The sequence below is a fragment of the Macrotis lagotis genome, chromosome 4 (assembly GCF_037893015.1).
Source record: "Macrotis lagotis isolate mMagLag1 chromosome 4, bilby.v1.9.chrom.fasta, whole genome shotgun sequence".
NCBI classification, from domain to species: domain Eukaryota; kingdom Metazoa; phylum Chordata; class Mammalia; order Peramelemorphia; family Peramelidae; genus Macrotis; species Macrotis lagotis.
Genome location: NC_133661.1, coordinates 259,811,662 through 259,839,194, shown reverse-complemented (window position 1 = coordinate 259,839,194; position 27,533 = coordinate 259,811,662). Strand labels below are relative to the sequence as shown.

The 27,533-nt window shown below is 35.1% G+C and overlaps 1 protein-coding gene and 1 long non-coding RNA gene across 4 annotated transcripts in view; one reads left to right on the top strand and one right to left on the bottom strand.

Annotated features, from left to right (window-relative positions):
* The window catches only part of SLC35F4 (solute carrier family 35 member F4), a 48,497-nt gene extending 35,151 nt beyond the window's left edge, over nucleotides 1–13,346 (top strand). For both annotated transcript variants that reach the window (XM_074235898.1, XM_074235899.1), the window contains 2 exons: nucleotides 11,980–12,069; nucleotides 12,984–13,346. In XM_074235898.1, the coding sequence (XP_074091999.1) occupies nucleotides 11,980–12,069; nucleotides 12,984–13,225 (332 nt within the window). In that variant the 3' untranslated portion in view covers nucleotides 13,226–13,346. The remainder of the gene's footprint in view (nucleotides 1–11,979; nucleotides 12,070–12,983) is intronic.
* LOC141522442 (uncharacterized) overlaps nucleotides 12,859–27,533 on the bottom strand; it is a 137,882-nt gene continuing 123,207 nt past the window's right edge. For both annotated transcript variants that reach the window (XR_012478216.1, XR_012478214.1), the window contains exon 4: nucleotides 12,859–13,117. This is a non-coding gene — a long non-coding RNA (uncharacterized LOC141522442). The remainder of the gene's footprint in view (nucleotides 13,118–27,533) is intronic.

The window sequence follows — 27,533 nt, the reverse complement described above, 5'->3', positions numbered from 1 at the left end:
CTCTTTGAATTCAGATGTTCAACCTATTGCAAATTCAGCTAATTATATTGGTATCTAGGTAGGATCTCTTCACCTTCTTCAAAATAGTATGAGGTAATGTTTTTAACTTTGACAAAAAATCTAAGGAAACTACATATAGCATTTTCTGATCTACCAAATTAGTTTAGCCCTGTGAAAAAAAGAAATGTGATTAGTCTTGCAAGAGCTTTTTTTGAGGAAGCCAAGTTCTTTGTAATCATTGTTTCCTTTTTTAATGTTACTTTTCCTGTTCTTAATGAACTTTTTTAATACCCTCTAAAGGTAGTTTATTTATCAAATCTTCCAGATCTTTCAGTAGCCAATAATGTGGTTCATCTGGACCAGATGATTTGAATTCTTCAGGTACAGCAAGACTGCCTTACTACCATCAACTCCATTGTTATTTATAATTTTACATTATTTTCCATTATAAAAATTATTCTTCTTGTCAAAGAAAACATAGTAGTCCTTCCTTCTCCTTAATGTCAGTTATTACTACTCCAAAGAAGTGGCCCTACTCCTTTGATACTCCCTTTTTCCTGGCTTAGAAAATATGAAATATTGCTCTTGTTTTTTGCCCCAATCTCAGCTCACCTATGAATTTTAGCACTATTGACACTTTTATAGATCTATGCAACACTCCCATTCATTTTGTGTTTTCTGCTCTAGAATCCATCTTCTGAAAAAAAATTAAAAAATAAATAAAAATCCAAGTTGGTTAATGCATCAGTTTCCCTCGACAATTTCTGTTCTTCCTTTACTCCCTCCATCATCATTGTTTTCCTTTTGAGTCTTCATAATTTCATTCTTGAAAATTCTCCAAATCTCCTGAAATGATTTCCCCCATGAAAAAGAAAAACAAACAACAATAAAAACATAAAACTATAATGTCTTTAGAGTGCTTTAAGAATTACATAAAACTTTACATGCAATTTTATTCTCACAAGATTCCTGAGGTGAATTATATAGCTGAGGAAATCAAGAATGAAACACTTTAAGTGACTTGATTTTTAAGTAAATCAAGGAACCAGAGGAGGGCAACAAAGTAGAGACCATATGGGTGAAAAACAATTAATCAAGAAAGAGAAGAAATTTTATCATTGGGAGTGTTTGCTTCTGTAGTAATCACAGACCATCTGGACAGAGAGAAAGGTAACTGATCATAAAGCACATCGGTATGATATTAAATTAAGGAGTGACTTCTATTTTCCAGAAAACCAAAGGTCTTCAAAATGAAGATATAACAATACCTTCATATGTTTTAATAATAATTTCATCCTTCAAAAGTTAGAAGAACCAAAACAGAAAAATTCCATTCTGGTTATAAAGATGAAGAAAGTGGTTGATAGGGCAAATATGATGAGAATTTTCAGGGAAAGTGAGAACTTCTGGGGCAGCTAGATGATCCAGTGGATAGAGCACCAACCTTAGAGTCATAAGGACCTGAGTTCAAATCCAACCTCAGACACTTAATAGTTTACCTAGCTGTGTGACCTTTGGCAAGTCACTAAACCCTATTGCCTTAAATAAAAGGGAGAGAGAGAGAGAGAGAGAGGGAGAGAGAGAGAGAGAGAGAATGAACTTCCTCCTAGAGTATGTGACAGAGGAAAGGAAAGGTGGCCATAGTCTGACATGCTAACTTTATTTTTAGGACTGGTAATTCTCCTTTTCATGTGCATCTCTGAATAAATATTTAAGGTCACAAGTTTTATTATTGTTTCCTTTCTTAGGTTTTATTTTTTATGAACTTTTGGGTGACTTACCTGCTGTTATTCCTGCATTGCAGCTACTCTCTAAGATCTCTGGTTTGATAGACCTACAAAGCAGTTTTCTCCCTTTTCTATTATTTTTATTTTAAAGCCTTTCTTGAAAGATTTATTGACCCTTTTGTTGTATTCACTTTTCTTGTCATCATATAGAAATCCAAACTCTATTCTGAGATACTGTATTCTTATGTAGCTATCTACTCCCCACATTAATTCTCCTCTTCTGTATTTCTGTCTTCAATTAGGAACAGTGAGGAAAATCCTACCTGTTAACCTATGGCCTATGGTTTCTGGTACAATACTTAATGATCTTGGTTAGTACTTTCTAGGTTACTTTTGGCACTATTTCACCAGTTCATTCATGTATCACTAAAGGTGATTCTGTTTGCACAAACCTTAGGAGATTGTTATAATTTAATACCCAGAGGAGACAATAGATCTCTTCACTGTTATTGATAAGTTGACAAATGTCTGCCTAAATATCCCTCAGCAGGGATTCATCAATTAACACTATTCTTTACTTCCTCCAACTCTTAACAGGCTATTTGTTTATCTGACAGTGTTTGTGGATTTTCATTCCTTGGAAGATAAGAAGTTTTTTTCCCTCATCAAAGCATCTAGTTCCTTCTTTGAAATTTATATGTCAGTTTTTAATTGCATTTAAAAATAGCATTAATGATTGCTTCTTAAAATTTTGATTTCCAAATTCTCTCCATCTTCCTATTTCTTCCCTCTTATTGAGAAGGTAAGCAATTTAATATAGATTATATATTGGCAATCATGCAAGGCATATTTCCATATTGACTATGTTGTGAAAGAAAGCACATTAAAAAATGAGAAATATTAAGTAAAAAATATGCTTATCATTGCATTTAACCTCCAACAGATTGTTCTATGGAAGTGGATAACATTTATTTTTAGATTTTTTCAAGGCAATGGGGTTAAGTGGCTTGCCCAAGGCCACACAGCTAGGTAATTATTAAGTGTCTGAGGCTGGATTTGAACTCAGGTACTCCTGACTCCAGGGCCGGTGCTCTATCCACTGCGCCACCTAACCACCCCATGGATAACATTTTTTATCATGAATCCTTTGAAATTGTCTTGGATCATTGTATGGGAAAAGAATAGTCATTTATAGTTAACCATTATGCAATGTTAGTGTGCTGTTAGTAAAAACTATATCTTCCTGATTCTGCTCACTATACTTTGTATCAGCTCATATAAGTCTGTCCAGGTTTAACTGGAAACATCCTGTTCATCATTTCTTATATTTGCTATTCCATCCAAATCTTTATTATAACTTATTCAGCTATTGCCCAATTTATGGATATCCCCCCAATTTCCACCACAAAAAGAGTCACTATAAATATTTTTGTACATATATGTCCTTTTCCCTTGTTTAAAAAACAAATCTCATTCAGATACAGACCCAGTAGTGGTATTACAGGGTCAAAAGTTATTCACAGTTTTAAATAAATCTTTGGGCTTAGTTCCAAATTGCTCTGCAGAATGGTTGGATCATTCACAACTTCAAAAAATCATCCCATCAGAGTCAATTCATAGCCATGACCTCACTCTATAAGTATTACTTCTGTCCTATAATAATAATAATAAAGTTATTTGGAGTTATAAATATCATATTCCCATGTCACAATGTAAGAAATTTAACATTATTGAATGCTTTATGATTTCTTCTTCATGTTTACTTTTTTTTTGCTTGTTTTGAGTCTTATATTTGAAAGTTGAATTTTCTTTTCAATTCTGAGCTTTTCAGCAGGAATGTTTAAAAGTTCTCCCTTTTGAGGTGGCTAGGTGGCGCAGTGGATAGAGCACCGGCCCTGGAGTCAGGAGTACCTGAGTTCAAATCCAGCCTCAGACACTTAATAAGTACCTAGCTGTGTGGTCTTGGGCAAGCCATTCAACCCCATTGCCTTGCAAAAACCTTAAAAAAAGTTCTGTATTTCATTAATATCCATTTTTTTTTCTCTTGAAGGATTATACTCAATTTTGTTGGGAAGGGATTTTCAGATATAATTGAAACTTTTTCCACTCCCAAATAGCACTCTCCAAGCCACTTTTATGGTGGAAGCTGCTAAATCTTATGTTATCCTAACTCTAGATCCAAGGTATTTGAATTATTTCTTTCTGACTGCTTGAAATATTTTTTCTGATCTGGAATTTGGCTATAATATTACTGGGAGTTTTCATTTTCAGATCTCTTTTAGGAGGTGATTTGTATATTCTTTTAATTTCTATTTAATCCTCTGATTCTAGAATATCAGGGCCATTTTCTTTGATAATTTCTTGAAATATGATGACTGATTGTGGCTCTCAGGTAGTCCAATAATTCTTTATAACTTATAATTCTTTAATTCATTTTCCTTGATTTGTTTTTCCAATGAAGTATTTTACATTTTCTCCTATTTTTTCATTTTTTAAAAATTCTGTTTGTTTCTTGATGTTTCATAGAGACTTCAGACTTGATGCTTATCTACTGTATCAAATAATACTTATTATTGGTAGTAATTGAGTGATGTTGGGCAAGTCATTTTACCTCTGTTGGTTTCTTCATCTGTAAAATGTAGCTCACGATAGCACCTATCTCCCAGGTTTGTTGTGAGGAGCAAATGAGATAATTATAAAGTGCTTAACATAGTGTCTGGCTCATAGTAAGTGATATGAAAACATCAGATAGTGTCTGGCTCATAGTAAGTGATATGAAAACATCAGCTTTAATAATAGTAGAGTAATAATAATAACTTTTATTATTAAATGTGTGACTGGACAAATCACCTAACCCCTGTCTGTCTCAGTTTCTTCCTCTGTATAATGAAGATAATAGTAACCTATTATTCCAGGATGCTATGCGAATAAAAATGAGGTAATAATACTTGTAAAGTGCTTTGCAAACTTTAAAATGACATATTAATGCTAGTTAATTATTGTTTTACTAGAAATTAGGACATTGTTCATCATTCCTAGTTATAGTTTTCTAGGGAAGTAAATGGTTATTATAATTTGATACCAGTCAGGTGATATCGGGGCAGTCCATACCACCATGTCTATCCCATTAAAATAAATGTTACAGAAAAAAACTTTTAGAAGACTTTCACAATTTTGCTTAAAGGCAAAATCATAGAAATCAAGAAATAATCTCTTTTTTCTGAAAAAGGCCTTTTCCCATTTTTATAGTGAAGCAGCTGTCAAATAAGTCAAAGGCACAGGAAAATCAGGAAATATTAATATACTCATTAAGGAAGGGGGAAAAAATTTGAAAAGAGGTTCAAGGCAAAGGTCAGTCTTGTAGGGGAGAAGTATTGAATAAGAAGTAAAAAGGAGACTGGAAAATAATTAAGAAGCTTATGCTTAGGTGGTCCAGTGAATAGAACACTGGGCCTGGAGTCAGGAAGACTCATCTTCCTGAGTTCAAAGCTGGCCTCAGACACTTCCTAACTGGGTGGCCCTGAGCAAGTCCCTCATTTACCTCAGTTTCCTCATCTGTAAAAATGAGCTAGAAAAGAGACCACTCCTACTCTCCAAAAACCCTTCTCTCCAAAACAGTCATGGTATAATCATTTCCTTAGCATCCACAGTAGCAATTGTAAAGGTACCATTGAGAAAAATCTTACTCTCTGTAGTATACTTAGCTACTATCCCTCCAGATGACCTGTTAGATATGGTAACTGTCCCTAGGAGGAGGAATTCTAAAGACTCTTTTATTCCATGCTAATGACAAGTAAGATTCTCCTTTTCATTTTGGGTAGGATAGAATTAGTCTCACAAGATGAGAAAAGTATAAATGGATTATATCACATTTTCTCTTCCCCTTAACCCATTCCTTTTCTGAATTTCCCTTTTCTTTCAATGACACCAGTATTATTAGAGTAGCCCCTCCACCCATTACTGAGAAACAATTGCCAAATGTTTATTTTTCTACCACATCTTTTGTATATGTCCCCTTCTCTTTATACACACTGTGACCCTAGTACATTATCACCTCTTGTTTGGATTATTTCAACAGTCTTCTAATTGTTCCTTTAGCATTGTTTCCTTCCTCTCCGATCTATTCTTCACATGATTGTCAAAGTGATTTTCCTAAATCACAGGTTTGATCATATCATTCTCCTATTTGATATAAGTTCAGTGCTTCCCTATTGATTCCAGAATCAACTATTACTTTTTCTTGGCCTCATTTAAAACAAAATCTATTTTATGCAAGTTTTATAATATACATTATTAGTTGCACAGTACTAAGTGGATATGATTTATAATAAATGAATATATAATTGTGGAGGTACATGCTCAGAAGTTTTTATTTATAGGAGGATTTAATCAAAAAAGTTTAGAGACCCTAGTTCAAAATGCTTCTGTTTGGAGAAGACTTTATATGTCTTTTTAGGTTTTTGCAAGGCAAATGGGGTTAAGTGGCTTGCCCAAGGCCACACAGCTAGGTAATTATTATTAAGTGTCTGAGGTCAGATTTGAACCCAGGTACTCCTGACTCCGAGGCTGGTGCTCTATCCACTGCTCCACCTAGCTGCCCCAAGACTTTATATGTCAAACCCCGACTATTGCAGAGCCTTCTCAAAGAGATCTGTTGTCATATAAAAGAGTTTAACATGACTAGTCAGGCAGAAAAAAACAAGTGGATATAGAAATTCCTTTTGTCTTTTTAGACATAGAACAATCTATTGTCCTTAGACAAAAACAACAGATAGACAATGAACTAAGCCCTAAATAGAATAGGGTGAAGGAAGCAATTTAGCTTTCATTTGACAAGTTACATATTACTTAGGAAGGTCCAGTTTCTACTTTTTTTTAAATTGTACTTATTTAAGGCAATGGGGTAAAGTGACTTGCCCAAGGTCATATAGCTAGGGAATTATTAAGTGTCTAGCTAGGGAATTATTAAGTGTCTGAGGCTGGATTGGAACTCAGGTCCTCCTGACTCCAGGGCCAGTACTCTATCCACTGTGCCACCTAGCCCCCAATTTCTACTTTAATAACAAATAAAATCTTAACATCATTAGTGTTTTTTAGTACTTCTATATGGCTGCAAATCATGAAATACCATACTCTCTGAGGAATCAAACTTGTTGGTCACCTGAAGGACAAAGGAGCTTCATGATGGACACAGATCACAGCACATTATTAATATTGAATTAAATCAAAAATTGACAGAAAATCAATCAATTAAAGAGCTGTTATTGATTCCAATTTACATGGTATATATTTTGTTTGTACATAGTTGTTTGCATGATGTCTTTCTCCCCCTGCTCCCACTTTAGGCTCCTTGAGAGAAGGGACTGTGTTGTTTTTTTTCCTTTCTTTGTATTGTCAATACTTGGCTCAGTGCCTACAACATAGAAACATGCTTAATAAATACTTGTTGACTTGATTTCAGGTGAGAGGAAGGTAGGCTAGGTAATTTCTGAGAGCAAAGCATGACAGATGTAAAATCTGTTCATTTCATTATCATACTGATAAAGTCAAGAGTATTAGTTTGCTGATATTCTTGGTTATATCCTTGTGCAGGAGTTTTGGAAAGACATAGACAAGACTTACACAAGATGAGAAGGCATGATAAGTTGCAGTTGTAGCAAAAGAAGGAGTACCATCACTAATGATATCCTTAATACATTGAAGTATAGTTATTCCTTCCATATTGTGGGAGTATGATCAGGAAAATTGACATAAAATTTTTGTCCCTCCCTTTGTTCTGAAGAAGAAATCTAATTATGATATTAAATGATAAAATGTATTGATATTATAAAATACAATATATATTATATATTTCTGGGTTTCTAATACTTTTTCCTTTGTTATCTGCTGGGCTTTGTGTTTCATCTATGGCTTCTGCAAAATTACCCCCAAATTTCCATTTAATTTCTTAGTCTGACCTGCAATATATCAAATCTACCTTAGGGAAGTCACTATGTGGAAGGTATAACAGTATTGAAGAAATATTCACAATCTTGAATGTGCGTTATAGATATCCCTCTTAAATGAGAGACCTTCAAGTCTTAGACTTGGAATCCAAGTCTAATTTAAAATCCCAAATCTACCAATTCTTTTGTTCCCTTGAGAAGTGTTCAAACTTCTCTGTGCCTCGATTTCTTCATCTGTAAAACAAGGAGCATTGAACTAGATAACCCCTGAGAAACCTTGTAGTTCAAAATCTATGACCATACTTTGACCAAGAGCTATAAACTATATTATTTCCAGTGTCTATGTTATCTAAACTCAACTGTGTCTGTTATGAATTTCCACTGATTCCATTTTATCAGGCAAAAATTTACAACAGGCAGCTAGCTCAACCAAGTGATAGTGTTCAAGAACTTAAATTCATATTGATTGATTTCTAATTTAATAATCCTTATTGCTTCTTAGCACCCTTTTAAGATTTTGTCTTTTTGCCATCAGTCCCATTCAGAGTCTAGTGAAAATTACAGAGATGCAAATTAGATAAACAGAGACATTTAGTCTCAGTAGGTTTCTTGGTTCCCAATGACTTTGGGAAATGTCATGAAATTCTACTCTTGGAGGGACAGACCCTAAGGAGAGGGGAGAATAGTAGAGATGAGAGATATGATCTTCTAGGTGACACAATTGATAGAATACTGGGTATGGATTCAGGAAGACCTGAGTTCAAAATTGACTTCAGACACTTATAAGCTGTGTGACCCTGGGCAAGTCACTTAACTCCATTTGCCTCAGTTTTCTCCTCTTCAAAATGAACTAGAGAAGGAAATGGCAAACCATTGCAAAATCTTTGCTAAGAAAACCCCACCTGGGATCATGAAGAGTTGGACATTACTACAAAAACAATTGAATAAAAAAAATGTCAAATAATGCTCCAGCTAGGATTCTTGTGCTGAGATTTCCTATTGTGGGTTGAACTTCCCACAGATCACCTCAACAGTTCCTAGTGGCTGGAGTGCCCAAGGGGAGTACATTCCAGAGCCTACCATCACTCAAAGGAAATTCAGTGCCAGCATTTCTTGATGTTATTGACTTGGGGATTCTGCCTCTAAGATCTTCCCCACCTCTCCACTCCTCCCTTTTTTCTGTCTACTTTGTTTATTTTTTGTCTCCATCTGCACCAGTCCTAATGGCTGAATAAAAAGGAAAGAAGATAACTTTTTGCTCTTCTATCAGTTGCTTAGAACAGTTGCCCCTTTAGAAATTCTGTTTCATTAAGTGGTATTATTTTAGGTTTTCTTATTGTATTTATATTAATGCATGAAAAGTTGTGTAGCCACTTGAATGTCTGCCAGTTTTACTTACTTGAATATGTTCAGTGAAACTGGATAAGGAGTACAAACCCAGAAGGGAAGCAGGTTTAAATTATTGAGGTTTTAGAAACCCAGTTTTGGATGTTGTCAGTGTAAATTACCTGGGAATTCAATTCATATATTTAATAGAAATTAAAAGTCACCAGAAGGAGAAAGAGTCACCTTTTTTCTCTTGCCCTCTTCTCCCACTAGTGAGTTGCATTTTGAAATTGTTATTTTGCGGAAGGTTCCAGTAATTCTTCTCCTGACTCTGCCCATATAAACTCCCATTACCTTTTATGTGTTGTCTCCCCCAGTAGAAAGTGAGTTCCTTCACTAATATACTGTTGGTGGAGTTGGGAACAGATTCAACCATTCTGGTGAACAATCTGGAACTGCACCTGAAGGGTGATAAAACTATGCATTCCCTTTAACCCATGAATGCCACTAGTAGGTATATATCCTGAATTGCCCCCCCCAAAGGAAAAAAAGGACAAATATGTATGAAATATGTATAAAAAACATTTAAAACTGTTCTTTTATGGTGGCAAAGAATTGGAAATTGAAGGAATGCTCACATTTGGGAATTGACTGAACAAGTTGTATATGATTATAATGGAATATTATTGTGTTATAAGAAATGATCAGCATGATGCTCTCAGAAAAATCTAGACTTACAAGAACTAATGCAAAGTGAAGTGAGCAAAACCAGAACACTGTAAAGAATAATAGCAATATTGCATGATGATCAACTGTGATTAACTTAGCTATTCTCAGCAATACAAAGATCTAAGACAATTCCAAAGGGTTATGATAAAAATGCTATTCTTCTGTGGAGAAAGAACGGGTGGAGTTCTAATGCATATTTTTTGATGAATCTGTGTTTTCTTTCACAACATGACTAATATGTATAAATCCATATCGAACTGCTCTGTCTCAGGGAGTTGGGAAGGGAAGGATATAGTTTGGAACCCAAAATTTAAAAAAAACTAAATTTTTCACTTGTAATTAGAAAAAATAAAATATTATTAAAAATAAAGTCTAAAAATATAAACTAAAAGGCACTATATTTTTGCTTGTATGGATAACTTCAGCACTTGGCCCAGAGCTGGCCAAAAGTAAACTCTTAATAAATGCTTGTTAACACCTCTTAGAAAGGAGAAGGAACTAATTCTTCCTTTAAGTTAAGGGGTGATTGATAGCTTAACTTTTATTGCTTGACCAGGACCTTTTATGGGTTATGATACAATTTTCATTGTTTATTTTTCTTCCAAAATTCTAGACCTTTCCTCTTCCATAGAAATTTAGCTTTACCTCTCTTTCCTATATGCTGGACCACAAAAATATTAGATTTCTCAATAACTTGTTTATTGTTTTTTAAAAAATCATCAGTTAAAACAGTACAAAAATCAACTTTCTAACTAAGTTTGGGGCATAAACAGGGAATATCCAAAAAAGTTGCAAAAATATTTTCCTACTTGTTATTCATATATTCATATAGAGATTTCATGATGTTGTCTGGGTCTCTGAGAAATAGCATAAAAATATACCAGATTGAGTATCTGTGGCTGTTCAGAAAGAAAGTATCTCCCTTACATCTAGCATAATGTTCCTCTATCATAGTATTTTGGAATTGGTACAAGTTTCCCAAGATATTATCATTATTTTTTAAAATTGTTTTTATTTAAGGCAATGGGGTTAAGTGACTTGCCCAAGGTCACACAGCTAGGCAATTATTAGGTGTCTGAGGTTGGATTTGAACTCAGGTCCTCTTGACTCCAGAGCCAGTACTCTTCACTGTGCCACCTAGCTGCCCCTGATATTACAACATTCTTGTCAAGATTCTCTCTCTGACACTTCCAATGGTATAGTACCACTGTATCTTTTCTAGGCCTAGATTACTGTTATGGTAGCAAAATATACAGGCTGATTTTTTTCTTTTTGCTTTCCAAATAAATAGAATTCCATTCTGAGTATAAGGCAACACAGACTAGTGGGAAAAATGCTAACTTGGAATCAGAGGACCTACATTCAAATCCCATTTAAATTCCTGCTCTGGGCAAATTGCTTGACATCTCTGGGCCTCTGTTTTCTCTTCTAAAAATGAGTGATTTGGATTAAAAAGGACTAAATGGACCAGGAAGAGAGGTGCTTTGCCTCTAAAAAGGTATGGCATAATTTTCTATTGATCAGGATAACATGAAATTCTTTAAACATGAATTGTAAAGAGAAAGAAGGTAATTAGAAGAAAGATTTGGAAAATTAGGGTTAGGAAAGGAATTTGGAGAAACTGCATAAATGGTATTCATAATTCAAAGAGTCTTAGCCAGAAAGCAGAAGTTGTTCAAGAAATAAAAGGAAGATGTGTAAATGGTAACCATTTACAAATTTATATAATAAAAAGTTGACTGAAGCTAAGTATAAAATGTTTTATGAGTTATGTTTAGTGAAAAATAATAGTTTTGACCTGTGATGTCATTAATATAGGGGATTCTTGATATGGAAACTCCTTTTGACTGGGTAAATCAGTTATTCTCAAGTGCCTTGCTCATGGTTCCGCAGAAATATGTATTAGAGATCTAAGTTGAACCTTGAACCTCTGATGATCAGGTCAAATGTAACTACTTTAACATGTTGCATGTTGCTTTTTTGTTTTGTTAGGTTTTTGCAAGGCAAATGGGGTTAAGTGGCTTGCCCAAGGCCACACAGCTAGGTAATCATTAAGTGTCTGAGACTGGATTTGAACCCAGGTACTCCTGACTCCAGGGCCAGTGCTTTAACCACTACGCAACCTAGCCACCCCCATGTTGCTTCTTTATAAAGAAATTCTATCTTTACAGCTGAGGAATGGGGAAGATGGTAAAGAACTCAGCAGACTAATTTCCCTTCATTTTCTCTGTCTTCTTCTAATTCTTTTATAGCATTTAACATCTTGGTTAATGTTGGAGTTGTGCTGACCTATCCAATCCTCATCTCCATTGGCACTGTACTCAGTGTTCCTGGGAATGCAGGTACTAGTACCTTTCATATTGTTGTAAGTTTCTACATGGACAACATCTGCTTGTTTTGCACCCTGAGGTGTTTCCTTCAGAATGATGGATGATGTATTTTACATTGGAAGATGTTTTTAAGTATTCTGGAGGTGACAATCAAAAGAATCACTAAATGTCAGGCCTAATTTTTATAACTACAGTCTGGATGTTTTTGTTATTTAATTTTGAAATTAAATATTAAATGTATTGTTTTTACTGCATATGATCTCCGTGACACAAAAGTTTACATTTATTATACACCATCCTATTGGGAAAAAAATAGAATAAACAAGTGCAAAAATTAAATAAATGAGGGTCTATAGATGTTCTTCATTCTATCAATGGAAGAAAATAGTTCCAATGAAAGATCTGTCACCCAGTCTTGTTATGGATGGATATTCATTCATTCAATAAGCAATTTTATTGAGCATCTAATATGCGTAAGTCATTGTGCCAGGTACTGTAGGAGATATAAAGGTGGAAAAAATAGGGTTCCAACCTGCTAGGGACTTACAGGCTAAAAAAGGAAATGGATGGACAAATAAACATAATAACAAGCAGAAAGTAGAAACTGCATAAGAGAGGTTCTAATAAAGTACAATGGGATTTCAGAAGAACTCACATAATGAGGAAAAATTTCAGGGAAGTTGTATTTGAATTGAGTATTGAAGAAAGTAGATTTAGAAAGGAAGATTGTAGTAGAGAAGGAACATCATTAGAAAACATGAGTTTTGTCCAGACATGTGAGGGTGGTGAGAGTAAGGAGAGAACCAGTTTTAGGTATTCCAGAAGATCTGGGAAAGAAATAACCCAGATTTTAATGTTTCATATTAGATGCAGTTTAAGAAACACATACTTATACCAGTATGTTCCTTTGTATTTTTTTCCTACAGCAGTGGATCTTCTGAAACAGGAGGTGATATTCAATGTTGTCCGACTGGCTGCCACCATTATCATTTGCATTGGGTTCCTGCTGATGTTGTTGCCTGAAGAGTGGGATGAAATCACTCTGAGATTTATTAACAGCCTGAAAGAAAAGAAAAGTGAAGAGCATGTCGATGACATGACTGAGTCCAGTGTACATTTAAGAACCAGGAGCAGAGCCAATGGCACAGTGTCTATACCACTTGCTTAAAAAAGTGACAGACTTTTGAATGCACACGGATGTATATTCTGTGAATATAATTTTCTCACTACTTGTATGCTCAAATTAACCTTGAATTGAAATAAATCCACAAATGAAGTGACCCTAACAATAAAAGTTTACATTTATACACTTATCAAGTTACAAGTGTAAATAACCATGATTTTTTAATTAAAGCATTTTCATCCTTGTTCTTTTTTCTTCCTTTTCTTTTCCCCCTTTATTTTACTCATGAAATTCTTTAAGAGTATGAGAATCTATTAATTCTAGCTTCAGTTCATACCTTATTTTCACATTAAAATACTATGACTACTATGATCTATGTTCTCATAAATAGGAGTTTCACACACGACAGGTTGGGAAGTAGTATCAGTCGACTTGGCAAATGTCTTCTAGTCTTCATTTGAATGCCATTGTTCCTCGAAATTTGAGAGAGCATTGACATGCTCTAGGGATTTTTTCTCAATTCTTATTAGATGAGCTGGAATCATAGAACCTTAGATCTGAGAGGGACCTTCAAGGTCATCTAGACCTTCACATTCCTATTTCTAAGTAATCCCCTTTTAAAATCCATGTCAAATATTCATATAGGCTCTGTAAGAATACCTCTTATAAGATGAAACTCGGCAGCCCCTTTTATCTTGATTGAAACAAAATTGTCCTCGGGTTGGCTAGGTGGCCCAGTGGATAAAGCACTGGCCCTGGAGTCAGGAGTACCTGGGTTCAAATTCTGTCTCAGACACTTGATAATTACCTAGCTGTGTGGCCTTGGGCAAGCCACTTAACCCCATTTGCCTTGCAAAAAACTTTTAAAAAAATAAGAAAAAAAGAAACAAAATTGTCCTTCCCTGAAATTTCTATATATATGGGTCTAGTTTTGTGTATTGAGATTATAAAATAAATCTTACACCTCTTATATATAACTATCTGATTAGAGAAAATTTTTTAAAGATGGCTCCTGACTGGGTCTTGATTTAGGAAGGATTTGGTTCCCTCATGTTACTTGAGAGAACTTTTCTTCCTCAGTCCTTATATGAATTTTGTTTTCATTCAAAGAACATTTTGTTCATTGAAATAATTCAGAGCACTTTTACATTTTCCTTTAATTCAATTAAACAAAAAAATTGATTAGTGTTCAGTCCAATTCAAGATGAAGACAAAAATGAAAATAATCCTTGTCCTCAAGAAATTTTTATGCTAATTAGAGAAATATAATATTAAAAATAGCTGATGATAGAAAGATAAGCATAATATAATTCAATTGGCCCTAAAAAATCCTCTTTTTTATTTTAAAGTACTTTACTTGAGGGTGGCTAGGTGGCTTAGTGGATAGAGCACTGGCCCTGGAGTCAGGAGTACCTGAGTTCAAATCCTACCTCAGACACTTAAAATTACCTAGCTGTGTGGCCTTGGGCAAGTCACTTAACCCCATTGCCTTGCAAAAAAAAATAATAAAGTACTTTACTGAAGTTTTTTGTCCCCTCATTTTAGGAACTTCCTTAATCTAAAGGGAAGTCCTTCATGACTATCTGTGAAAATTTCCTTGTAAATTGCATGTTTGCCACTCCTGAGTTTTTATTTGATGGGAGAGGTCTCTTTGAGTTGTGTTGTATTGTGTGTGTGTGTGTTTATTTATTGTGTGTATATGTGTGTGTGTCCTAAGAAGTCATTTTTAAATAAGTCTGTCTACCCTTTTATATGTTTCTCCAGTCCCTATTAGGATTATGGGATCATAGATATAAAGCTAGAATGGGACTTAATGGTCATTGAATTCAACCCCTTCATTTTGCAGGAGAGGAAACTGAGGCCTAGAGTGGTTAAGTGATTTGGGCAGGGTCACATAGCTAGCAACTCCCTGATGTGGTATTTGAACATAGGTCTTCCTGATTCCAAATCAATTGTCTCTCTATACCTCTGAATCTCAATATTTAAACATATAGACCAAAGGAGGCTATAACTTACCTAGAGTTACATAGCTAATAATTGTCAGAGGCAGGACTGGACTTTGATCTTTCTGACTCCAAGTCTAATCCATCCACTAAACTCTATTCAGATATGAGCTATGAATTAACAACAATTTTTGTTCAATTCTTTTAGTTGTGTTCAACCCTTCATGACCCCATTTGGGATTTTCTGGAAAAAAGGAACTGGGGTAGTTTACCATTTCCTTCTCCAGCTTATTTTATAGATAAGGAAACTGAATCAAACAGGATTAAGTGACTTACCCAGGATAACATAGCTATTAAGTATCTAAGGCCAGATTTAAACTCAGGAAGATGAGTTTTACTAATTCCAGGCTCTACATTCTACCTACTATGCCACCTAGCTGTCCAGTTAGCAGTAATGTAATGAACCAAAGGTTATTAAACCCAATCTCTTTAAGCAATAAGTAGGCACAGTCAATAACCACACCAAGCCCACCATTGAAAACATTTAAAAACTGCTTCCTAATAACTACAGATGAAATAGCCAAGAAGGAATAACATTTTTTCCCTACCTATAATCAATGAAGCTACTTTGCCTTTCTACAATTTTCTCATTTCCTTCTTAAAAATTGCAATATGAATATCCTTAATTAGAGCATATAAAGATAAATAAGATAATTAATGTAATGGGTTTTGAGAAATCTTTTAAGAAAGGTACTAAACAAAGACATTATTAATAGATACTAATTCACTATCCAAAAAGATTTTGTCCAGACATTTAGAATTCACTTAAAAGCTTTTGCATATTGTTATAAGCATCACGTTCTCTTGCATTTAAATTACTACTAAATCAAAGTACTCATTCCCTGAATAAAATGACTGAATTGTCATTACCAACATGACATTTAAATTGACTTATTGACATCTTCGAGAACTGAGTTGCTTTTTCCTCTAATTTTGATTCATTTTGAGGAAAGGAGCCTGCTGCCTTTATGAGCACTAATTCAAAAGCTCCTGTGATTAATTAAATTCAATTAGCAGTTTATTTTAAGAAAATCCTCATTATGTTACCTATTCAACAAACATTTAGTTAATATTATGCAGAGTACTTTACAAATAACTGTTAATATAATAAGATCATAATTTTGAATAAAATAAAAATTCACATAGACATATAATTTTTAAAATAGTCCTGTCCTCAAGGAGCTTCAAATTTAACAGGTAAAAAGTTACTCCCCACTACTAAAAACTAGTGCAACTATATGGCACAATAGATAGTCTGGAGACAGGAAGACCTCAGATACTTTCTAGCTTTGTGACCCTGAACAAGTCACTTAACCCTGTTTCTCTCAGTTTCATCATTGGTAAAATGAACTAGAGAAGGAAATGGCAAATCATTCTAGTACCTTTGCTAAGAAAACCCCAAATGGCATCACTAAGAGTCAGACATGACTGAAAGGACTGATATCAACAGCTAAAAAAACTAACTCATGAGTAGTAATGACTGAGAATGATTTTAAGAAGTTTCTAGGTTTGGAGGATGTTTCTATTGAATTTTGTGGAATTAAAGCAGTCATTCTAGCAAAGCCTTAGTCTGCTGGCTAATTCAAGAGATAATAGCTGATGGTAAACAATTGACATTTTTTTTTAATTTGCCCTGAAATGTGACATAATGTCTTTTTATGGATCTCCAAGTCTAGAGCTTTTATGACTAATGAGAGTTACCAAGACTGTCTTTTTTTGTTTGTGTTTCACACCAATACAGTCTATTAAACTTGCTAAATAATGTCAAGAGGAGAATTTTATCTGAATTAATCTGAAGAGACACAGTTGGATGAGAAGCCCATTGAGGAAGCCCATCAGACCCTGCAGATGGACAATCAATTAACGAGTATGAAACTGAATAGAAAATTTGTCTTGAGCACATTTGCAAAATTGTGCAATGCTTTCAATGATCCCAGGCTGCTGCCTACTGCAAAAGCCCATCTTTTTAACACCAGCATATGGTGATTTTGCATATAATTCACAGGACAGCATGGACTCTGAAGAATAACAATTGCAGGTGACCCAAAGGGCAAAGGAAAGAGTCATGGTGGGCGTGAGCACAATAGCATATTAACAATAACTTGTGTCCACTGTGCCCCACTGTCTCCATCAAGATATAATACTTAGGAATAGATTCTAGGAAGGGAAAGGAAGAATAAAGAGGATAGAATGAAACACTCTTGAAAAGGGACATTACAAATGAATGTGAATGAAATAAGAATGGATGAGGTCTGGGCTAAGACAGGGAGGATTAGGCACCTGACTTATCTTAGGAGGAAAAGGAAAAGGAAACAGAGGGGAGAGAGAGAGAGAGAGAGAGAGACAGACAGACAGACAGACAGACAGACAGACAGATATACAGGGGAAAGATATACACAGAGACTGAGACAGAGGGACAGAAACAGAATAAGAGAATACTAATAAAGTTATTAAATTAATAAATAACTCAAAGAATTTGGGATTGGAGAGATTAATTGGAGAAAGCAAGAATGAGAAAGATGGGAACCAGATTAGATTACTATAACAAAACAAATTTCAGAGGTTATTGATTTAAAAGAGGATATGTGTGAATGCAGGTGTGTGTATATATATATATGTTTATAAATATATAAACATACATATAAACACATATTCATACATTTGTATCTATTTGAAGTTATATGTATATATACATGTATATATAATGAACATACTCATGTAGTATATAAAGAAAACAAAAACAAAAATTATGAATTTGAGTGAAAATTAACTAAATTCCACAATGAAAATAAAGACAAGAGGAAAGTGAACTTAAAAATAAAATAAATCTCAAATATTTGCTACAACAAGAAACATATTTAAGATGCACACACAGAGTAAAAATTAGAGAATGGGATGAAATGTATTATGCTTCAGACAACTATTATAAAAAATGTGGATTCACAACCACAATTTTGAATACAGTAATAAAGTCAAAAGAGATAAATAGAGAAATCACATTATACTTAAAATAATCACAGATGATGAAAAATATTGTTATATTATTCAAAATATCAAATGACATAGTGGCTAAAATTTTGATTTTTGAGACTGCGTCTTCTCTCTAACCCAGACTAAAAGTATATCATCCTCTCATGAGCTTGATCCCATCCCTGATGTGCACAGAAAGTTTTACTCCATTATCTGGTTTATCCCTCCTTAGGCAGCCTTATGACCCCTAATTCCAGGGTTCACTATACTGATGCCAGACTTAGTAAAGACATATGATTACTTTAGTCCTCCTATAGCTCAAGCAATCCGCCAGTCTCAGCCCCTCCAAAAGCAGGGACAACAAGGCCACAGCTAAGTCCTTTAAAAAAAAACCCCAACAACCCTAGATTTGCTATTTTAAAAATACATTGATAGTAACAGAGCAATTATGGGAGAAATACTATTTTTTTCAGAACTATATAAATCTAACAGAAAAGAAATGGAAACAAAACAGATACTCATTGATTATATATAGCTGAAAAAAGTTATGGTAAATGAATGAAATGAAATATAAGAATATGAGAAATCAGGGAAACTTTTAGATTTGTATATGAATAGATACAGAATTAAATAAGTACAATCAAAAGAACAAATTTATATGATATAAACAATGTAAATTATAATAGTTAAATTTATATGATACTACCATGTGCTCTCCCTAAAAATAAAATAAATATGATCACTGAAAAGAAGTTAACTCTAAGCATCTGAAAAACAAAAGTTGTTCTTAGAACAGATAATGAAATTTATTTCCTTATTCTTAAAAGAGAGGGACTATTTATTTTCCAATTTGACCACTGTATCAGATGTCTTAGCTCATTTTTCTTTGTTTTAAGTCAAGATTTGATGTGAACGGAAAGGAAAAAGATGGTGGTTGTTTTGTTTTGTTTTGTTTTTACCCCTCCAGAAATGACTATGATCTATTAAAAAAAATTTACAGAAACATAAATCAGTAAAAATATCAACCTTGTGGTCCAGTCCTATCATTTAGGTATATACCCCAAAGAGGACTGAGACAATAGGAAAGGTCACATCTATTCAAAAAGATTTATAAGCAGTACTTTTGTGATGGCAAAGAACTAGAAAGAAACTGGGAGCCCTTTGTGGATGACTGGACAAATTGTGGTGTAAGAATGTGAAGAATATTTTTGCAGCAAGAGGAACAATTACTATAAAGAATTCAAGAAAACTTGGGAACAGATTGATGAACTCATATGTAATGATCACAATAATTTAAAGAAAAAGAATGTGGAAAATCCCCAAAACAGTTCAATTCACTGATCAATTATAATTTTAGTGAATTAATGATGAAATAAATTTCCTTTTTCTTAGTTAAAAAGTAGTGAACTATAAATTCAAAATGAAGCATATGTGGTAAAATATGACCAATGTAGGGGCAGCTAGGTAGCCAAGTGGATAGAGCACCAGCCCTGGAATCAGCAGTACCTGAGTTCAAATCCGATCTCAGACACTTAATAATTACCTAGCCATGTGGCACTGGGCAAGCCACTTGACCCCATTGCCTTGAAAAATCTAAAAGAAATGACCAATGTTTTCATTTTTTAATTTTAACTTTAGCTGAACTACATTTTTGGTTTTACAAGGCAGTGTTCTGTTGGGAGGCAGTAGAGAAAAGAAAGTCATTGGAAAGTGACAATGATGTACAAAAAGAGCTTTAATAAAATATTTTTTACAAAATAGAAGGGAATCAAAGTAGAAAGTGACATGTAATTTTAATCAGTTTTCCCAAACATGTTTCATCATGACATTCTTAGTCAGTGGAACTAATTGTATGACAGAAAGATTAGTGATTTGGACTCAAAAATTAAAGACGCTCTAACCACATTTGGGTTTCTTCACAAACATTATAGACAAATCAATTTTGTTCATCCAAGCATTGCGAATCTGTTAATTTTGTTCAAACTCTTTCTGTCAAGATCTAACAAAGGATAAATCATCTAGAGGACAAAACAAAGGATAAAGCAAAGATCTGTGTGTAATGAGAATTGTCGTTTGGAATATGCTTTGTTGAAGTTTTGGTCATGTCTGATACTCCGTGACCCTATTTGATGGGGTCGTTTTATTTTTTAGGTTTTTGCAAGGCAAATGGGGTCAAGTAGCTTGCCCAGGGCCACATGGCTAGGTAATTATTAAGTGTCTGAGGCCGGATTTGAACCCAGGTACCCCTGACTCCAAGGCCGGTGCTTTATCCACTATGCTACCTAGCCGCCCCTTGATGTTTTCTTGACAAAGTTATTGGAGTAGTTTGCCATTTCCTTCTCCAGCTCATTTTACAGACAAGCAACTGATTTGCCTAGAGTCCCATGTTAGTAAGCAGCTGAGGCTTCATTTGAACTTGGGTCCTCCTGTTTCCAGGACCTATGCTCTATCCACTGCACCACCTAACTATCCTAGAGACATGCTTAAAGTTGCCCTTTCTGATTCTTATTGGCTATGTGGGAGTTTTGTAATCTTTTTCTGACCATGTATGACTCAGAACTTAAGGACTTTACTGTTTAAGATGATGAATCTTTTTTGACAACTGAACAGGAAGAGCTATTGATTTCATAGATATTCCAAAAAAGAGTGTCCCCATTCTTGAGTCTCCATTTCTTCTAGCTGTGCATCATGTTAGGATGTCTCAAACTAGAGGAGCAGTATCAGGGTGGTTTGCTCTGCCCCTGACTCTGGTTGTGATATGGCTTTAAAGACATGAAGACATGTTTAACTAGGCAAGCCTGAACTTGGGCTTTGGATTACCTATTTAATGATCGTTTTTTTACTTATCTTGGATGAAAGAATATCTATCCTAAGAAGAAGGAAATGTCCAAACTTAAAGGTGACTTGAGAGTTTGGAAAGTCAAACTTCTTGGGTCCATTTTGATCAGAGTCAACTGATTGTAACAGGAAGTTATTGAAATCTATTACAGTGATTCTGAGGGTGATGTTTACCAACAAGAAAACTGGCCCAAGTCTGATCGGTAAGTCATATATAAAATGTTCAAGCATTAGTCCTGCAAACTTCTTTATGTGTTCACAAGGCTTAACATTTCCGAAGAACATAATAGAAGTTTAAAGTTATTACTAAGTCTTATTTTACATACCATGAGTCTTAAGTTGTGCTCCAAAATTTATTTTATGTGTGTTAGCATTAATTTTGGATGAAGGAAATAAATAATCATTCTATGTCTGTTTAATATTGAATATTGAGTGTCTTTCGAATCTCTTCCTTTTGAGAACACTTGGGTTGGTTGTTACCTTTTATATACAAAGAAGACCAAAAATGACATAACTATGTTGGGTTCAATGTATAGTATTTCTAGCTATGACTGATTGAACAAATATGGACTCAGAAGGCCCTACCACAGGTCAGGCACAAATAGCCCATATTAGCATTTGGAATGGAATACGTCAACTAAAGACAAAACCCAAGCTGTCACTAAATTGTCACTAAGAGAGTGGGTTTTTAATAAGAACATGAAATGAAGATGTTTAATGAAGAATGTGAGATAAGCAAATCTAAATTCCCAGGTCATTCATTCCAGGCTCTCAAGCACCAAATCAGGTCTCAGGAGTGGTTCAGAATTGAGAGAAAGGTAATGAGTAGAATGCCTTCTTGCCCAGTGATAGTTATCTTTGTTTGATGTTGGGACTTTGTTTTATGAGGGATTGATTTTAATTAACTCCAGGGACTTAATCTACAAAAGCCCCATGTCCATGTATTTGAGCCTCATTTTACTTTTGTTTGCTTTCTTTTTAACTAAGCTTGGCTGTATTTTCAACACATGAATTAGAAGCTACATTTGGATTGCCCTATGTGGCAGGGGAAACATTACAGATAATTTCCAATACCCTATGCCTGTGAAGAGAGACTCAGAAATTTTTTTGTCTAGTTCTCCCATGGAATGATTTTATGTGTTAAAGAGGGAATCATCAAAGTATTTTCACTTAGGACCATTTGATTTTTCCTCTGATCTTCAGGGATTACATCATTTTACAAATGCATTAGATCAGACATATAAAATAATTCAGATATTTAAATACAAATCAGGACATTTGTGATCTACAAGCCCTCTTAATAACACTATTCATATACATCAGCATTAATTTCTGTATTCTAGTAACCACTAAGTTTCATTAACTACTACTTCTATATTTTCCCAGTAAATTTCTGTCAGCTAAATCTAAGAAGAGATATGCTTCAGTCCTGTCACTGACTTAGGGAGACTGCTACAGTTGTGAAAAATCAAGATGGTGTGAAAAGAATTGAGTTCCTGACAATGTGATTGCTCAGTTTGAGCTCGGGGAAAAGATTTATAGGGAAAAATGATTAAATTTGCTTTGCTTGGAGCTGGAGGGCAGAACTAGGAAGAATAAGTAGAATATATAAGGAGATATATTTTGTCTCAATAAAGTTTTTTCTAAGAATTAGAGTGCTTCAAAGTATTATAGACTTCCTCCAGAAGTAGTGGCTTTCAATTAGAAGAAGCAACCAAATGAAATCTGGATGACAACTTGTCAAGGTATCTGTAGAAGGTATTTTCAATTGGTACAGATTTTGCACTATTCAGAAATCTCTGACAATGAACACTATATGAACATACTTATATTAAGAACTTTGTTGTTTTTATAATGTTTCATGCTCTCTTAAAGTACTTAGCTAATCTAAGGTATTCTATTGCAACTTAGGATAGATAAGAAAAATCTTTTACAGGAGAGGGAACAGTTGGGAAAGGGGGACTTATTCAAGAGACAAACTGGAGACTTCTGAGGAAATATTTGCCATGCATTCAGTAGGGTTTATAATCCCAGTTTAAAGGCAGGAAATAAGGGGACTAAATACTTTTACAATTGTGAAAGGTCTGATTAAATTAATCATTTAGAGTCTAGAGATCATACTACAGGCATTCTATCAAAGAACACAAATTGTTGTTACAACATTATATCAAACTAATGGTTTCAGGGTTTGTTCAGTGTGATGACCTCTCAGAGACATTGACCCATAGTTATGATGGACAGAGAGAGTTTATTACACTTTTTTAAGTGAGCTGAGTTCCAAGAACTAGCAAAGTTTTGAAGACAGGGAAAATCTTTTAAAGGGAAAGGCAAGAAAGAGAGGGCGAGGTGGAAGAGATTGGGGAGGGCATAGTGGGGAGGTTTTCTATACAAGAGTGGTTTAGGGAATCACATCAGAAATAGTCAAGGATAGTTTATGCATTATTTGGATAACATTGTTATATCAACATTGGGTGCCTTGAAGCAGCATGGTCTTTACCCATCCCTGATCCAGGAAACAGAAGCAGGCAGAGCCAGTAAGCAGGAGCCCCCAGGGCATGAGCGGATTGAGCTAAGGGAGGGGAGTGAAGAGAGACTGCAGATCTCTGTCCTCTGCCCCTGGAACAGGACTCTGGGGCTCTGACCACATTCAGATCCTAATCGCAGTCTAGGCAACCCCATAGAACAGCAGGGCCCCCCACCTCAGCCCCGTGGCAGAGCGGGGTGCTTACGGTCATTCACAGACCAGGCAGGAGGACAGAGCCTCACACACTGAGACCCTTGTGGGAGTGTCCCAAAAGCTCAGGGAGCACCCCAAACCAAGCTCAGGCTGGGAAAATGAGCAAGCAAAGAAACAAAAGGAAGACTATTGAGAAATATTTTGCAAATGAGCCCAAGAAGGATCAAAATACTCAGTCTGAAGATGAGGAAGCACAAGCTCCTGCATCTAAAGACTCCAAGAAAAACAGAAATTGGGCTCAGGCTATGACAGAGCTCGAAAAAGACTTTGAAAATCAAATGACGGAGTTGGAAGAAAAACTGGGAAAAGAAAGGAGAGAGATTCAAGAAAAACATGAAAATGAAGTCAGCAGCTTAGTCAAGAAATCCAAAAAAAAAAATGCTGAAGAAAATAGCATGCTAAAAACCAGCTTAGGTCAAATGGATAAAACAGTTCAAAAAGTTATTGAGGAGAAGAATGCTTTAAAAAGCAAAATTGGCCAGATGGAAAAGAGATAAGAAAACTCTCTGAGGAGAACAAATCCTTCAGACAAAGATTAGAATTCAGAGAGATTGATGAATTTACCAGAAATCAGGAATCAATACTTCAAAACCAAAAAAAATGAAAAATTAGAAGAAAATGTGAAATATCTCATTGAAAAAACAACTGATATGGAAAACAGACTTAGGAAAGATAATTTAAAAATTATTGGAATACCTGAAAGTCATGATCAGGAAAAGAGCCTTGACATCATTTTCAAAGAATTACTACAGGAAAATTGCCCTGATATTCTAGAAGCAGAGGGCAAAATAGAAATGGAGAGAATCCACTGATCCCCCAGAGAAAGAGATCCCAAAAAACCAACCCCTAGGAATATTATAGCCAAGTTCCAGAACTCCCAAGTCAAAGAGAAAATATTACAAGCAGCCAGAAGGACACAGTTCAAATATCGTGGAGCTGCAGTCAGGATCACACAGGACTTAGCAGCAGCTATGTTGGAATCGTAGGACTTGGAATACAATATACCGGAAGGCAAAAGAACTTAGAATGCAGCCAAGAATGAACTACCCAGCAAGGCTGAATGTCCTCTTCCAGGGAAAAAGATGGACTTTCAATAAACCAGAGGAATTTCAAATGTTCCTGTTGGAATGGCCAGAGCTGAACAGAAGGTTTGATCTTCAGATACAGGACTCAGGTGAAGCATGGAGATTGGAGGAGAGGGAGGAAATATGAGGGACTTAATGAGGCTGAACTGCCTGTATTCCTGCATAGAAAAATGACACTGATAATACTCATATGAACCCTTCTCAGTTAATAGAGCAGGTAGAGAGAGCTTTTATAGTTGAAGCACAGGAGAAAGCTGAATTCGAAGATAAAATATGGTGTAAAAATGGAGTAAATAGAAAAAAAGGGAAATGGAACGGGAGAAAGAAAAAGGAGGGGGGGAATAGTCCAAGATATTTCACATAAGATTTTTTTTATTACAATGAGCTATTGCAATGATATGGAAGGGGGGAGGCAAGGGGGGATGAGGGAACCTTTGCTCTCATCAGAGATGGCTAGGAGAGGAAACAGCATATATACTCAATGGGGTATAGACATCTGGAGTAAGAAGGAGGGAGCAGGGGGAAGGGGGGGGGGATGTGAATAAAGGAGGAGAGGATGGACCATGGAGGGGAGAGTGGCCAGATATAACACATTTTCTTTCTTACTTCTTGCAAGGGGCTGGGATTGGAAGGCCTGCCCAGGACCACAGGGCCAGGTGGATTCTGGGCCTAAGGGGTGGTATGGGGGCTCAGGGCCTCTTGGCCCCAGGACCAGGGATCTGTCTGCTGCACCACTCAGGGACCTTACAGCAGAGTCAGAGTGAAAGGAGAGAGAAAATAGAGTACATGGTAGTGGAGAAATAAGAAAGGAGGGAGTTGTGATCAGCAATGGCAAGGGTGGAAAAATATGGAAATAACTTTTGTGATGGACTTATCATAAAGAATGTGATCCACCCAAGACAGAGTTGTTGGTGTTGGAACAAAGACTGAAGCACATTTTTTGTTATTATTATTTGGGGGGAGGGTGCAGGGCAAGTGGGGCTGGGTGGCCTGCCTGGGGCCACATAGCAGGGTGATCTTTGGGTGTCTGGGGCCGGATTTGGACCCAGGTGCTCCTGGCTCAAGGGCCAATGCTCTGTCTGCCACCCAGCCACCCCTACTATTATTACTATTTTATTTTATTTTGGGTCTTTTTTTTCTTTCTTTCTTTTGGTTTTTGCAGGGCAGTGGGGATCGGGTGGCTTGCTTGTCACACGGCTGGGTGATTGTTGGGTTTATGAGGCTGGATATGGACTCGGGTGCTCGTGGCTCCAGGGCTGGTGCCTCGTCCATTGTGCCACCTGGCCATACCTACAATTATTACTATTATTTTTTTTTATTTTAATTTTTTTCTCTCCCCTTTACTTTTTTTGCCCAAGCAAGTCTATCTATATTCATGGAGGAGGAGGGGTATTTTGTTTACTTGTAATCAAGAATATTGTATTAATGTTAAAAAAACATATGTACAAAATTAGAATAAAAAATAAATTAAAAAACATTAAAAAACAGAAAAAAGAGTAAAGCAAAATAAACAGAAACAAATCTTAAAAATAAAAAACAAAACAAAACATTGGGTGCTTCATGGGTCATATGGTCCATGTCTAGGGCATGACAACTTTGACATAATGCATGGGAATATGTTTACAGGATAGAGAGTATGTGATGTGGGGGAGTTTCTGATCAGATGGAGGATAGTGAGATAGTCTCTCTCAACCCAAGGTGAACATAGACACATAAAGTAAGTTTTTTAGAAAAGCATAATTTTATATAAGATTAGCTTTGTAGGTAAAAAGTCAGAATGGAAAAATTACAAGTTAAACTATTTGTTTTCTGCCCAGTATTTCCATTTTGTCAATACCATATACTTTTAATATTCCTTATAAAGTTTGTTCACTTATATTTTTCTTCATTGAAGTTTGCATATATCCTACTTCTAGGCTACCAGATTTTTTTTCAGGTCCTTTATTGTTATTTCATCAAAGGTTGAAAAATGATTGTGGTTTCCATTTTTCTCCATATTTAGATACTTATCATCACAAAATCGAATGTATAACTCAAGGTGTTCAACATTTTTTTACCAAGGGAAAAATATTTAGTGAAATGTCAAATCCAAATGCAGAATAAGATAGGCATTTTTGGACATAGACAATGTGGAAATTTGTCTTAACGATTCATATTTGCTACTAGAATTTTGTTTTTCTTTTTTTCCAGTGGGGCAGAGCAGAGAGAAAAAAATAGATTTTTGTTATTTTTTAAGATAAAGAACAAAAAAAGGAAATAAATTAGTGAAAGGAAGCATGGAAGAGTGAAAGAGTAAAAAGAGAAGGTGAAAGAAGGAAGAAAAAGAAGAAAATACAAAAGAAAAATTGAGTGAAAAAATGAAGAAAGGGAAAGAACAAAAGAAAAGACAGGAAGGAAGAAAAAAGAAGAAAAAGGGATGTAGGGAAGAAGGAATAAAATAAAAGATAAAAAGGGTAAAAAAAGAAAGAGAGAAGGAAAGAAGACAAAAGGAAAGAGTAAGAAAGAAAAAGAAACAAAGGAAAGAAGGGAAATGTGAAAGAGAAAAAAGTGAAAGAAGAGAAAAGAAAAAGTAAAAGAAGGATCAAAAAGAAAAGTAAAAGAAAAAAGTAAACAAAGAAAAAAGACAGAGAAAAGAAAGGAAAAACAGGAGAAAAATAAAAAAAAAGAAGGAAAAAGGGAAAGAACAATGGAAATGTCTTTGTCTCAGTTTAGTACTTTAC